The 14,555-nt window shown below is 35.3% G+C and overlaps 3 protein-coding genes across 3 annotated transcripts in view; all 3 read right to left on the minus strand.

Annotated features, from left to right (window-relative positions):
* The window catches only part of LOC101901586 (uncharacterized), a 375,472-nt gene that overhangs the window by 240,336 nt on the left and 120,581 nt on the right, over positions 1-14,555 (minus strand). The gene's annotated exons all lie outside the window — the stretch shown is intronic.
* LOC101901141 (vacuolar protein sorting-associated protein 16B) lies at positions 6,126-7,871 on the minus strand. Its single transcript, XM_005183870.4, has one exon. The coding sequence runs from the start codon at positions 7,712-7,714 to the stop codon at positions 6,341-6,343; it is 1,374 nt and encodes a 457-aa protein (XP_005183927.2). The 5' UTR covers positions 7,715-7,871; the 3' UTR covers positions 6,126-6,340.
* The window catches only part of LOC101901310 (bestrophin-2), a 34,054-nt gene continuing 31,284 nt past the window's right edge, over positions 11,786-14,555 (minus strand). The window contains 2 exon segments of the mRNA XM_011294364.3: positions 11,786-13,186; positions 13,189-13,308. Coding sequence (XP_011292666.2) covers positions 12,930-13,186; positions 13,189-13,308 — 377 coding nt within the window. The 3' untranslated portion in view covers positions 11,786-12,929.

Consider the following 14,555-nt stretch of genomic DNA (forward strand, 5'->3'; position numbering starts at 1 on the left):
ATTTGTCCAAGTAAAGTTTTAATCACGCTAATTGTCGCCATAATGGGCCGATCCTCACGAAATTTTGCTTTTTGAACCTTATCAATGCCTTCGCTCAATGAACTTTATCAATGCTTCTTTTGAAGGATGTGTTCCCTAGCTAGTGCCACCAAAATTTCGAATCGGACGGACAATTGACTCATTTATCATTTACATACAGTTTAAATCAACACCTCTCTTTCCCAGAGAGTTCTTGCATTAGTAGAGTGCGATTAGGCCGCTCTTCGAACGTTCCTCGATATTCCTCCTCCAATTTAATCTTTGGTTGAGGACAGTACCAAGATATTTAGCTTCCGAAGAAAAGCTCAACCTGACTCCATTCAGCATTCGTGAAATATTGGTTCTAGAAGCACAATGTTATCCGCTTTAGCTATTTAGCTCCGTCCGTCTGTCCATGTTAATTTGCAATCATGGTACCGATCGCCATTATGACCCGATCCTCACGAAATTTTGCATGGAGTTAGGGTTAGGTTTAGAGTAGGAGTTTTTGAAGATGATCGCAAAAATCATCGGATAATATTTACCGCTTAAAATAGATTAAAGCTTTTTTGTGAAGTTGTGTGGAATGCCTATCAGCACGACATAGGGCGTAAATATAGGGCAAATTCCACCGGCCAAAAAGCAAAATTAACATTTTTATGGGACTGTATGGTATTATTTCAAAAACGAAATCACCCGAAATAGTTTAGGACCTAAGGGGGGTTTCCAATATTTACAGTTTTAAATGTATCACATGGTCGGCCCCGCGTGGCTATAACCTTTGCTTACATGTTTTTACAAAAAAAATTGGAAAAAAATGTCTACATTTTTCTGTAGAAAAATTAAATTTTCGCTTTGAAGAAACTTTTCCAGAAGTTCTGAATATATTCTCAAGGCAACTGCTGTGTTCGCATTTTCAAAACAGAAAATTAGGAGGGATCTCATCCAAGATCTGTAAAGTACATTTTCACTCGCATTAAAAATCGGTTTACTCTATGTATTTGTTTTTGATCATCCAAGCCCGGTTTCCAGAAGCTCATTACAACCGTTTATTAACTAATAACTAATACTAGCAATATCTCGGTTCATACTATTTTTAAGCTTTCTAGTGGAACAAAAAAACATATTTTTTAAACTAAAAAAAAAATAAAAATTTGCAAATTAGCATTATTTTTAATGACAATTTGGCACTCTTGTTAAAAAATATAGGCCCGTTACAAAAAAAATACTTACCAAAGTTATAAAAAAATAATAGCATAAAAAATAAATATTTGCCAGTTTTTGGCCATCATTAAAATAGCTTCAACGGCACGAATTTGATATGGATTAATTATTTTCTATATATACATAAAAAATACCTAATGCTTGCCCCATTATTTTGTTTGTTTTATATAATTATTTTTTTGCAAAAATGAAAAGGCATTGTAACCAAAAATTGAAAGAAATTTAATAATATTGATAACAAATTGCTTTAAATGTTAACACACTACTGTTTATAAATACTAACACACCAAGCATACTTTAAACTACACAAAAACAACAAATAATAATTAAAAATATTAACAGAAAAACAAACTATATATTACTAATTAATAGTTATTTTTTATTTATTGTATGTATTACGAAATTAAGTTATTTGTCTTCGCATAATTACAAAAACAAACAAAAAACAACAACTACAATATTAAAATTAAATTAAAATAAAAGGTAAATAAAAATTCAATTTTATATTCTAAACTAAAAAGCAACGGTTCGTTTTGAATGTAATTGGATTGGAGAAAGGAGACAAAGTATCAAATAAACAAGAAATTATTTAGAAAGCATAGTCACAGTGGTATACGAATAATTCGCAACCTAAGGTACAACCTTCGCCCAAGATTCTGCTAAGAATCCACAATTGAAGATCTTTGAAAAAATATTTTTAAAAATCCAGGTTTATTGGTCAAACGGACCACGTTTGGTCATCCTAAATCCCGCAGTTCAATCAGGCGCAGGCTAATATAAGGTTTGGATGCGTTGTTGTCTTATTTTGTTAACACCCACTTCGGAGATCGATGGACCATTGTGTTCCACTTGGAAAAAGAACAACTAAAAAAGCTGTAAGTTCGGTCGGGCCGAACTTTTAACACCCTCCACCATTTGGTGCAAATTTGGCAATTTTCAAAAGAAAAAATAAAATCCGTTAAATTTTCTGTTAAAATCTTAAAAATACCGAATGCCTACACGACGACGTGGACCTGCATGTCATAAGTTATTACAATATTTAAATGCGAAACTTGAAGAAAAAACAGTTTATAATGTAGCTAAAATCATCAAAATACCGAATATGGGGGGTACCGTTATATGGGGGCTATACGAAGACGTGGACCTGCACAGAAAATTTTCTGGCATGGACTGAAGTATCCATTTCGAACTTCACACGCGAAATTTGAAACAATCCCGGTAAATAATGTCGCTAAAATCCTCAAAATATCAAATATCGGGGGGTACGGTATATGGGGGCTATACGAAGACATGGACCTACATGGTCCATTTTCTGTTTTATGCTGCAGTATCTATTACGAACTTCAAATACGAAATTTGAAACGATTCCGCTTAATAATGTCGTAAAAATCATCAAAATACCGAATATGGGGGGCACCGTTATATGGGGGCTATACGAAGACGTGGACCTGCACAGAAAATTTTCTGGCATGGACTGAAGTATCCATTTCGAACTTCACACGCGAAATTTGAAACAATCCCGGTAAATAATGTCGCTAAAATCCTCAAAATATCAAATATCGGGGGGTACGGTATATGGGGGCTATACGAAGACATGGACCTACATGGTCCATTTTCTGTTTTATGCTGCAGTATCTATTACGAACTTCAAATACGAAATTTGAAACGATTCCGCTTAATAATGTCGCTAAAATCATCAAAATACCGAATATCGGGGGAGTACCGTTATATGGGGGCTATACGAAGACGTGGACCTGCACAGATAATTTTCTGTCTTAGGCTGTAGTATCCATTTCGAACTTCAAATGCCAAATTTTAAACAATTCTGGTGAATAATGTCGCTAAAATCATCAAAATACCGAATATCGGGAGGTACCGTTATATGGGGGCTATATGATAACTTGGACCTACATGTCCCATTTACGAACTCAACCTGCCTACTGGCAAAATATACATGTGTGCAAAATTTTAGGCTTCTATCCCAATTTGTTCGAACGATAGCGTGATTACAACAGACAGACAGACCGACGGACATGGCTAAATCGTCTTAGAATTTTACGCTGATCAAGAATATATATAATTTGTTATGTCTGACATGAGTACTTCGAGGAGTTACAAACGGAATGACAAAATTAATATACCCTCCATAGTATGGTGGAGGGTATAAAAAGTAGGAAGAAAATAGGGAAGATATATAGCGGTAAAAGCCAACGTTCATATAATGAAAATTGATATTTTAGACTCTTTGAGAAGTTGATAAATCTTGTGCGACAGTGGTCAGTCATAATTCCAGAGGCAATTTTTATTACGGTTTTATTGGGAAAGAGTAGAAACAGACTGGGGAGCATAGTTGATTGCTATCGGACGTATACACAGGTTACAGAATCGTCTGCTACCAGTAGTATAAAGAAAAGGAATGGAATTCTGGTAGGCGATAATGATTTGACACTGTACATAATAAATGACAGCGTAACCCAACAGCAAAAAAATGTTGCGGAAGAGGACATGGATACCATGTCAATCCCTTACTCGACCTCTAGTCAGGGGTTGACAGTCGATCTGTGCACGCCTTGGTATCGTCATCGACAAATATTGGATTCAGACATTGATTCAGGATCGTTTGTTACCAGTAGTAGGAAGAAACGGACTGGAATTCTGGTAGGCGACAATGATTTGACACTGGACATAATAAATGACAATGTAACCACACAGCAGCTAGCAATCCAAAAAATTATTCCACCTTAAACTCCTAGAAAAGCCCCGCTGTCTGATGAGAAAGCGGACATGGATACTACATTAATCCCTTACTCGACCTATAGTCAGGGTTTGACAAACAATCTGAATAGTCTCAAGCTAACACTCTCAGGACAGGAGGCAATCGTGGTATGATCGTAGATGACAGAGAATCGTCTCCATTGATACAATAAAGATGACTTTCCCGTCATCAAGAGTGCCAATTGAGATGAGGCATAAAAGGCCTATGGTCGAACAATTGTTGTTGTTGTAGCAGTAGTACATGTGAGTGTTTGCATTCTGCTTATCTGGTTCCAGCTCCAATTCGGAAATCCAATTTAGAAATTCGGCTACTTTAATGGGCTGTAGCCAGAGATCTTCTAGAGTGAGTTGGGTAGGGTTGGCTATGCAAAGCTCACTGATAATGATGCAGCTTATCAAGACGAACCTGAAGTTCGTTAGGATGTTTGAGAGAACATATAATCTAACCCTATTCTAAGGGAATTGTCGATAAACAGGATCCAAAGATGGCGCACAGTGGGGTAAACAGTCGAGGCCCCAAGTAAGGAACCCCTGCTGGTGATATCGCAGGAGGCTGGCACAAAGAAGTCTTCAAAAATGGCCGCTGAGGTGTTAAAGGCGGACCTCAAAAAAGCCTGCAAGGAAGTAGAGGAAATCAAAGTCTTCTTAACTACCGAAACCAGTTCCCTGGTGGTCATCAGAGCAACGCGCTACAACGAAGGTGATGATGAAACAACGGGTGGGTAGGGCAGAGATAACAACAATAACGGAAGCCACATCGAGCGAACATAAGCATGTCTTGTCTGCTGTGTTGCCAATCTTATTGAAGGAAACAGCATCGATGGCAACCAAGTCCCCCTCTCAGCCAATGGCTGAGGAGCAGCAGCCCAATGCGAAGAAAATTATGACGACGCAGACGGTACAACAGCACGTCTCTTCGGTGGCGGCAAAGAAGAATAGAGAGAATGATAGCATACTAATGAGATAGCGAAACCTGATCCTGTCTACCCTGTCTCAGAAACCTTGCGGACCAAAACCAAAGCAGGATCATCAATCTGCTCAACGTATGGTATCGGATGACCCAAGAGTAGCGGTCATTGATCAGGCTGACTAAATTAAGTTCATCAGCCAAGTAGCCACGGGCAAGGCCGGAGAGGCATACCTAAGAAGTTGAGGGGGCTGTTCAGCTTTGGCTTACGAAATATTCACTTTCGTTTACCACAAAGCAAGTCGTAAAGTAGCTTGTAGTTGGTTCTCCTCATTCCACGCGAAGCTAGTAACATTTGTTGGGTATCTTCGATTTGATTGAGAATGAATTTAGTGTCTGTACAAATAGTGTAGATCTGCTGTCTTATACCTAGGCTCTTCCCTTTGGGATTTCGTACAGGAGTGGAGTTAAATTAGATCTCTCTTCTTCCGTTCCATCACAATTGTGCCTCGGGTCTGCATCAAGGTACTTCGCTTCCGAAGATTTCTTCAATTCAACTTCATACAGAATTGGTGATACAAAGGCAGTTGCTTTCCATGATAGGTAGTAACTCATGTGTTCTTCGATTTACTCGCGAAAGTTTACCTGGGGCTCCTTTGCTATGTTCTGAAAACGAAGACAAAATTTAGACAAACTAATCTCATAAAACATTACATCCAATAAATTAAAGAGGAGGTGCTCCAAAGCATTTATGATGAGAAGGCAGTAGAGAGATATGCGACATGCCATCGATGTCTAAACTGAATAAGGTGATCGTGAGTGAGGTGAGTACAAAACCATACTGTATTCATCGTATTGTACTGTTTCTATCCAACAGAAAAGAATCCGTTAAAACGCAGAGGGATCAAATAAAACAGATTATTGAAAAAATTATCTGCGAAATCTACATCCAAATTCGAGGGCAAAGCGGCTCAGAAGTCTACAATCCAGATTTATTGAGGGTCTGCATGGATCCATGGATGTCTATATTAAAATATAATCTTTTATACCTTCATGGAAATTTAATTAGGGTTTCTTGTGGGATATTCGGAGGTACATTTTTAAAGAAAATAGCTGCTATTAGATTGTCTGCCTCATAACTTTTGTACTATGTAAGATTACGGATAATTGTCTAGGTATATAATAGTCTCGAAATCTCGCATAAGTTTTCTACAAAATTATATATTTTATTCTTTGTCGGTATGTACTTACATAATGCTACAATTTCAATACAAAACGATAACTACATCTAAATACTAGGACTACTAGCTAAAACTACAGAATAGCGATTTCTTACATTTCAGTATCAGGCTTCATTTTTCTTTTTCATAATCTATTTCTTGCTAAATACCACAACGTCCCTTGCTCCCTTCATTCTTACAACTTCAATTTAATGCTATCCGTGGTCCAACGTTTAGTTTGAACATTTTTAATGGCATTATCACAATAGAATTGCTCCTCCGAACGATCAGGCAGAGATTCACGTATTTGCAATAGTTGGGGAACATCTTTGAGCGCAGTTAAAGCATCTATAATAGCTTTGGTGCATTTGACACGTTTTGCCAATTCTAATTTTTCACTGGCACTACTCATATTTGAGAGGAACATGTAAATTACCGAAGCGGGAGCACCCATATCATGTAGACGTATTACGGCCAATTCCAATGAGATGTTGATGTGAAATTGTTTCTGTTTAATGGGATGCCATGTGGGTACTTGTTCGAAAATATGTTGCAAATCGGCATAGGCTTGTGAGCGAGCCCGCTCATTGAGGGCAGTCCAATCGAATTGCCCTGCGGAAATATGTTGGTCATTACACAAACGGTAGGGTGAAATAATTTGTGTAATATCAGGATCCTTCCAATTGGTGTTCTTGGCACAGCAGGCATAAAGTACTTCAACGGGGCTGGAATTAACATCCACCATATTATTTAGAGAGTTTCTTTCGGACTCTACAAGCGCGAAGAGTTTCATTGCTGCATGTAATATTTGTTGGTAGAGTTGGCAGACACGATTATTGGCACAATGCGACATCATGGCTTGCAACTTAGCCTTACGTTCTGGCATCGATTGCAAACGTAAGACCGTTTGAAATTCCAAGAGCATAGCTTCATTGTATTTACCCAAATCTTTAAGCAAGTCAATAGCTTCATCCACATGACGTTGTGATAAATATTGCAAATAATGTTGAAGAGCTTTGGGGCGTTTTTTCAACATATCATGAAAATCTTTGCAATTTAGGGTCTTGTCTAAGAACAAAATTACGCTGAGCAATGAATCTCCGGGACAACCTATTTCAATGACTGCATCCAGAAGTTGTTGCTTGTCCTGCAAAGATTTAAACACCTCAAAGCTCACAATTTTCCCTTGCAATAGTTTACGAGCTGTGGCCATTGGCGATGGTGTATACAATGTATTTTGTATTTGCCTTCTAAGAAGCTTGAGTTCCTCTTCGGGTTTCATACCCTTGGGTATCATATTATCATCCATTGATTGTTCATCCAAAAGCAGCTTCAATTCTTCATCGGAAATCAAGGATTTAATTGACAGGTTATAGGAACTGGCTGTATTGTCGAAACTTGCTTCGGAAATTGTGTCATCATTGAGTATGCCCCCACCGCCGCCTTCAATGCTGCCACTATCCACATTTATGTCCAGGGATTTCAAATCAATGTCTTCATTGTCATCGTCAAAATTAAAAGCCCGACCGGAGCGATTCCAATAGCCTTCATCTTCCAAGTTGGAGCCCATTAGTTGTGTGATTGATGCAATTGCTTCGTTTGTGTTACCACTCTCTCACTCTCTTTGCTGATGTCACGTCAAATGCATATGATTTCTCGCAGTTGGCGAATGAACAGAATGACGGCGTCTGTTGCAATGGATAAAAAGATGATGTAAGGGCAGACGTAACGTAACGTTGTAGTATGGTATTCGTAATGACTATTGCACCTACTCAAATCCATGGAAATTCTCTGTGCTGAATAACGGTCAAATAGATACGTTAAATTAACGTCCTAGAGTAACTAATTGAAAGTTGTCATTTTATCACAAATCAACTGACATCCAACATAGACGTGAAAAATGGCGCGTACGAAAGGAAGCTCTCAACAGTTTTACAAGCTTGATTCATTTGTGAAGAAAATATTTGTCTCATTAAAAAATAAAGGAAAGTAATTAGATTTTCGATTAGAATTTAAAGAAAACCTATTTCGGTGATATTAAAGATTGAAAATAGTGTTTAAGAGATTGAAAAATCAAATAAATGTGTTGCAGTGTATCAATAAAAAATGGTGTACAGGAACCGGGGAGCAACGTTTTAGGGCAGCAGACAACAAATTAATTTTCTACGCAGATCGTGTAAGTTACCAAAATACATGTAAGTTTCACCAAAATACATTGCATTAATATATGTATCTCTAATTATAGATTTAAAAATATTGACATTTCGTTGCCACACATATTCCCATTTCCGGAGGACATCCATAGATAAGTCATCAAAAGATAATGCTAAAATACCAGAAAGACTCTGTGGAATTTGCAGAATTGCTCATTGATCTTCAAGTTAAGAATTTACTACATCGCGTTGCAGGTCTGAGTTCTAAAAACGGGGTCTTATTTTATTATGTCGAGCGTTATTAAAAATGAATTCGGGTAAATTTTTCGTTGTTCGGTACGCGTATCGGTAAATTGTATATTCGTGTGTCGTGGTTTTCGGTCGAACAATAGTTAACATTTCGCTTACATCATATTTTTAAGAACGTCGTTCATTTGGAAAACAATTTAAAGAATGCTAATAAAAAATTATTAACATATTGGGGGAACTATTTCGTAAACTCCAATATACCCGGAATTTGGCACAAGAATATGTATTCTTTGAAAATATATCTTCATCACGGGTTCCTAGTATTACATGGATTTCGGAGGTAAATTCTACATGTGTCCAATATTATTTAAAATTGTTAAAATACATTTTATTTACAGACTAGCAATTATCTGTCAATGCTCTATCGAGTTATAAGTTGTAGGTAAGCCAGCAGGATTTTGCGCCAGCTTTCGAAAGGATCTGCGTAATGGTAAGTGGTTAAACAATTTTTTATTCGATTCCCATGAAACATTGGTTACTGCTTATACCAGTAGCATTTTCTAATTGATGTTGCAAGTATTGAGATCTACCAAAAAATCTAAGTCGAGTGGTTCTATTTAACAACTTTCTAATGGAGTACAGTATTATTATGAATATTTATGATCAGGCGAATGCTCCTCTTCCATATTCAACGGTCGATTTGTACATCAGCTGAATATTCGGTCATCATTTAGTCATGTCATATTTTCCCTACCTTATTGTTAGATAATTGGTTTATTTCTTTAGGTGTCTATCTTTACTTTTTGACGGCGTTTATATTTTCCAAACTTATAATCGGTTCGAAATGGTACAATCACCTTTTCATACCGCCTATAAATGGAAGAAATTTGAAATCCATAATAAAAAAGGTAAACATTTTATTTACAACAAAGGAAGTCTACTTTAAGATTGGATCAAGATCGACTACACTGTTTTGTGTACCTCCACAAAGGTAAACTTTTTATAAAACAATCACGATTTTCGCGTGTAGGAAGGAAATCAACTTTTGTAATTGTATAATATCTCAATTTTAAGTATTTTTAACGATACCAACTTATTATTTCGGTATCTTTATGCAAGACGAATTTAATTTTCATTGAACCATGATCTTTTCTGCACTACTTTTTGGTAAACATTGTCATTTTCTTCGACTAACAAAACACATTTTTATAAAAACAAACAAATGAGATAAATTAAGTATTAAATTAACTTGTACCTTCCCATAAAGAGTCATCCTTTTTAATAATAAAAACTCTCAAAATTGAAGATTAAATGTCTGATTTCTTCAAATTTTTCACATACCAATATTTGTTAATTTTTTCTATTTCTCATTTAAAACGAATCTAGCATCCGATAAATTCCAAATTTGGTTCGTGTTAATATTTATTAGTATAGTATTTCAAATAACTCCAAATTTAAGTGGTTCACAACTGGTTTTGCTATGGACTGTATGTAGCTATATTTTCGCTCAATTAGGTCTGTCCAAACATAAATGCTTCTTTTTTCGTATTATCTGGTCTTTTTATATCTTCCACCATACCATGGAGTCTATATGAAGTTGTTCATTCCATTTGTAACTGCTTGAAATAACCATTTTAAACTCCACAAAGAATATATATTCCTGATCAGCAAACGATTCTATGTCGACCTAGGCATGTCCGTCTGTCTGTGGAAAGCATTGTAGCTTTCGAATGAAACGAAAAAGCTGGACAAAATTTTACTCAAATATATTTTTGGTCTGTAGAATTTTTGGTATATAGGTCTACGTTTTGGCAGAACACCTGTATAACTGTATAGATAGAAAAAAGATTTTTGGGTGTTTCAATCAGAATTCTAAGCCGAACTAGCTGCAAATTGAAAGCTTGTGTTCCTATTATGCATAAAATATCCCTGTAGAAAACTGCCCAAATTTTCGTATAGACCCTATGTAACTGTACCTCAAGATATTCAGAATTCTGATGATTTGTGTCATATTTTTCATCGTCACATTTTGGTATTTGGAGTTCGTAATAGCTTCCTATTACAGAATTTTTCATATAAACGTCCACGTCTTCGTATAATCCCTATAACAATAGTCGGTATTTAAGTGATATATGACATTTTTTTTTTCGCCAAAATTATTTCAAATTCGGTATTTGGGTAATGGGTACTACTACTTTCTATTACAGAAAATTACCGATAAGGGTCCACCTTTTCGTATATCCCCATATAATAGTACCTTCCGATATTCTGTATATTTATCTCAAAATTGGTAGTTGATGTTCGCAATAGGTATCGCCTTCTTTGGCATATAATTGGCTATACAGGGTGAGATGAAAAAACTGCAACCAATCTCACACTGCTGTCATTTCTAAGCCACTCGTACGACAGCTGTTAAAATTATTCCAGTGACAGCTCATTATAAGTTTACAAGCGTACAAAAGTATTTTGTTGAGAATTTTCCAGAAAAAAGTTATTCGTGATGGAATTCAAACGTGATAGTGGGATTTCTTTATATTTGGCTGGAAAATGCACAAGTGGCTATCGTTAGAGCACTCCACCATTTAAATGTGAATAAATCTTTTGTGTCTCGTACCCTCGCTCATTACAAAATGATGGTGTATTAAAGCCTTGGGCACGCAAACAATTTGGCCGCAGACCTTGGACATTCCAACAGGACATTTTCCGACATTTTTTGCTTTCATTCAATAAAATTTAAAAAAGTGTAGAAATTATGACGTTTGACTTTGTTACAGTTTTTTTATCTCACCCTGTATATTCATGATCAGCAAACGATTCTAAATTAACATCTTGTTGTATATAATTTTAAATGAGTCTGACAGGAAGCGGGTGTAGCCACAGAGTTGTATTTCTGTAGTTTTACGATGCCGTTCTAGCTTCTTATTGCACCATGGGTACTACTTCCTATTATAGAAAACTAAAAACATTTTATCTTAAAATTGGTAGTTAAAGTTCGCAATAGGTACCGCCTTCTCTGCCGTATAATTGGCTATACATGTCCACGTCTTCGTATAACCTCCGTGTGACTGTACAATACGATATTCAGCGCTTTTTTCAGCACAATTATTTTTGCAAGTTTCTTCCAAATGGTAATAAAAATTATCCCTGGCCGAGCTTAACTGAATTATTACCTGTTTCAGTATTTCGACTGTCAAAACTCCCCCAACATCCAATATAAATTAAAACACATTTTCGATAAGTTTTCTGTTAAGTTTGTTTTTTATTTATTCATTTGTTCATTTTTTGGAATTTTCAAGTTTTATTTGAAATATAACTTAGATTATTTTTTTTTGTCTTAAAAATTAGTTAGTGTAAAAAATATCATAATTAAATTGTATTTGTGAGAAGGAAACGAAAAAAAAACTATCTTAATATATTCTCAACGAGTTATCACTACAACAATATGGTCTTTTGTCTTTTAAATGAAATGAAAATTGATTTCAATGAAAATTTTCCATTTTTTTTTAAATATTACTACTTAAGACGAAAAAAATATATTATTCAGATAAAATATTATTACAAAATATTGATACTATTTTGTTGCTAAAGACCACTGCGACGTTTGACTCTGTTGTATTTGAATATATAAAAAAGATTTAAATATATTATTTTAATATTACGGCTAAATTTTAGTTCCTTTTTTTCACGTATTCAGCGTTTAATTTTGATGTGAGCATATTTAGCAAAATCGATCGTTTTGTCCTATTTCTTTGTTATTTTTGTAAAGGCTTTAAGCTTAGTTTAAATTAATACAAACAATTATTAGAATACATTTGATTTTTTGTCTTTTTGATATTTAGTATTTTTGCTATCGAGACGACACTTGTTGAAGCTTTCTAGGCATTTATAAATATTTGTTATAAATATATACAAAATACAACTAACATACCCGTACATTTTTAAGTACGTATAAATAAATACGTAACCATATAACATATATGTTATTTTGTAAATAATATGTATTACACAGCGCTACAAGAACATTTTGGCAACACAGGGAGAAAAATCAGGAAGTTTTGAAATTTTATACAACCATAAAATAGATAAGGAAGGTACTATATTATTTTTGAAATGGAAAATCCATAAACTGGGATAAGAATGTTTTGAAGTTTTGGATTCGAATCTTCGTTTTATACTAAAATCTATTGGACATTGACGCGTATAAAAATACTTATTTTTGAAGAAGTAATTTTCCACATAACTGCAGGAAATCTTGTATTTGCTAACAAAATTTATTGTAACACCATGTAACTCATCACCGGCATACATGCAATCAACCAACTACACTTTCATCATATCCACACAACACATTGGCCTCTGGTCAGATCCTTAGACAAAAGTATGTCATTCATTATTGTCTTCATTGTTTTTTGTTGTTGAATTTGTGACGGGTTCTGATATTGACAGCAAATCGATAATCGAACTAGCTGGTGGCAATGGATTCACTGGCGTTACATCATTGCTATTATTTGTTGTCGCTGGCTGTGACGGCTGGGTTCCAGCAGTTGCTGCCGCTGCTGCAGGGGCTGGTATAATGGCTGCAGCCACCACTGGCACAATTTCAGCAGCCGGTGCTGTACTCATTGATCGAGCAAATTTTGCTTTTGTCTTTCGAGTCGTTCTTTTTCACGTTCTGCTTTGAGCTTTTCAAAGTCATCTGTTTCGCCATCAGCATCAGCTGCAGCAATTAAATCGGCAGTGGATTTCATTTCCATATCCTCAACTATATGATTCGGGGGGGAAAAGTAAAAAATATGTTATTAAAATTGAAAATAAAAAAAAATGTTATCTAGTAGAGGGGTTTAGTTTAATAAAAGAATTGAACGATTTAGAACAATGGTTATATTGTAAGTAGGATCAACAACTAGATAGATTGAAAAACTAATTGAAAAGCTAGGAAAGAAAATTGTTTTGTGTGCAGTTTAAATTACACCGTGTGACGTGTGTAGCTCCATGTCTAGAGGGTGGGGTGGCAATGTTTTTAAGGAATAAGGATTTTACGAAAGATCAAACAAAAGTTAAAACTCAGCCTCTTCAGCTGGGCTTCTCGGCAATGTGATTTCAATACAAAAGCAATTATTTCTAGAAAATCATGCCAATCTATCATAACTGTGGTCCTTAATCCCACATTTACACCTGAAGTGATCTGTAGTTTATCTAAGCGCTTTTGAACTTATGAAAACTGATTTTGTACTCATCATAACCTGCATTATGTGGTACCGACATTTTTGTAAATTTTTCTAATAACCTTCAAAAAATACCGTACCACTGTGGCGGATAGGAAAGATAAATAAATATAATTGGGATTGGAACAAATTGATCGATCATCTTTCTAGGGAGTTTATAATCACTTCATCTGGTTTCTTGCAAATTGTAATTTTTCACGCTTGGAAAAGTTTAAAGAAAAATGTCAAAACATTTTTCTTCTGCGAAACCTCAGTTGTAACCTTTCAACTTTGCTAATGGAACTATGCAAGCCAATACTGAGAACAATAGAAATAGAAAATAACCCTTTCGATTTTAGCGACATTATTTACCGGAATCGTTTCAAATTTGGTATTTAATATTCATAATGGATGCTACAGCCTATGACAAAAATTGTTTGTGCAGGTCCATATCTTCGTATAGCCCCCATATAAAGGTACCTACCGATATTCGGTATTTTAATGATTTTAGGAACATTATTCATTATTATATCGGAATTATTTCAAATTTGGCATTTGAAGTTCGTAATAGATACTACAGCCTATGATAGAAAATTGTCTGTGCAGGCCCACGTCTTCGTAAAGCCACCATATAACGGTATCTCCCGATATTCGGTCTTTTGATGATTTTAGCGACATTATTCACCTTTTTTTAAGTTTCGCATTTGAATATTGTAATGGCTTATGAGAAAAGTTATCTATACAGGTCCATGTCATCGTATAGACCCTAATATAACAGCTACAATCGGTATTTTTAAGATTTTAA

This window comes from Musca domestica, unplaced genomic scaffold, assembly GCF_030504385.1.
Source record: "Musca domestica strain aabys unplaced genomic scaffold, Musca_domestica.polishedcontigs.V.1.1 1, whole genome shotgun sequence".
NCBI classification, from domain to species: Eukaryota; Metazoa; Arthropoda; class Insecta; order Diptera; family Muscidae; genus Musca; species Musca domestica.

Coding starts and splice junctions, on each gene's coding strand:
- LOC101901141 (XM_005183870.4), bottom strand. CDS start 7,714: ATGGGCTCCAACTTGGAAGATGAAGGCTATTGGAATCGCTCCGGTCGG.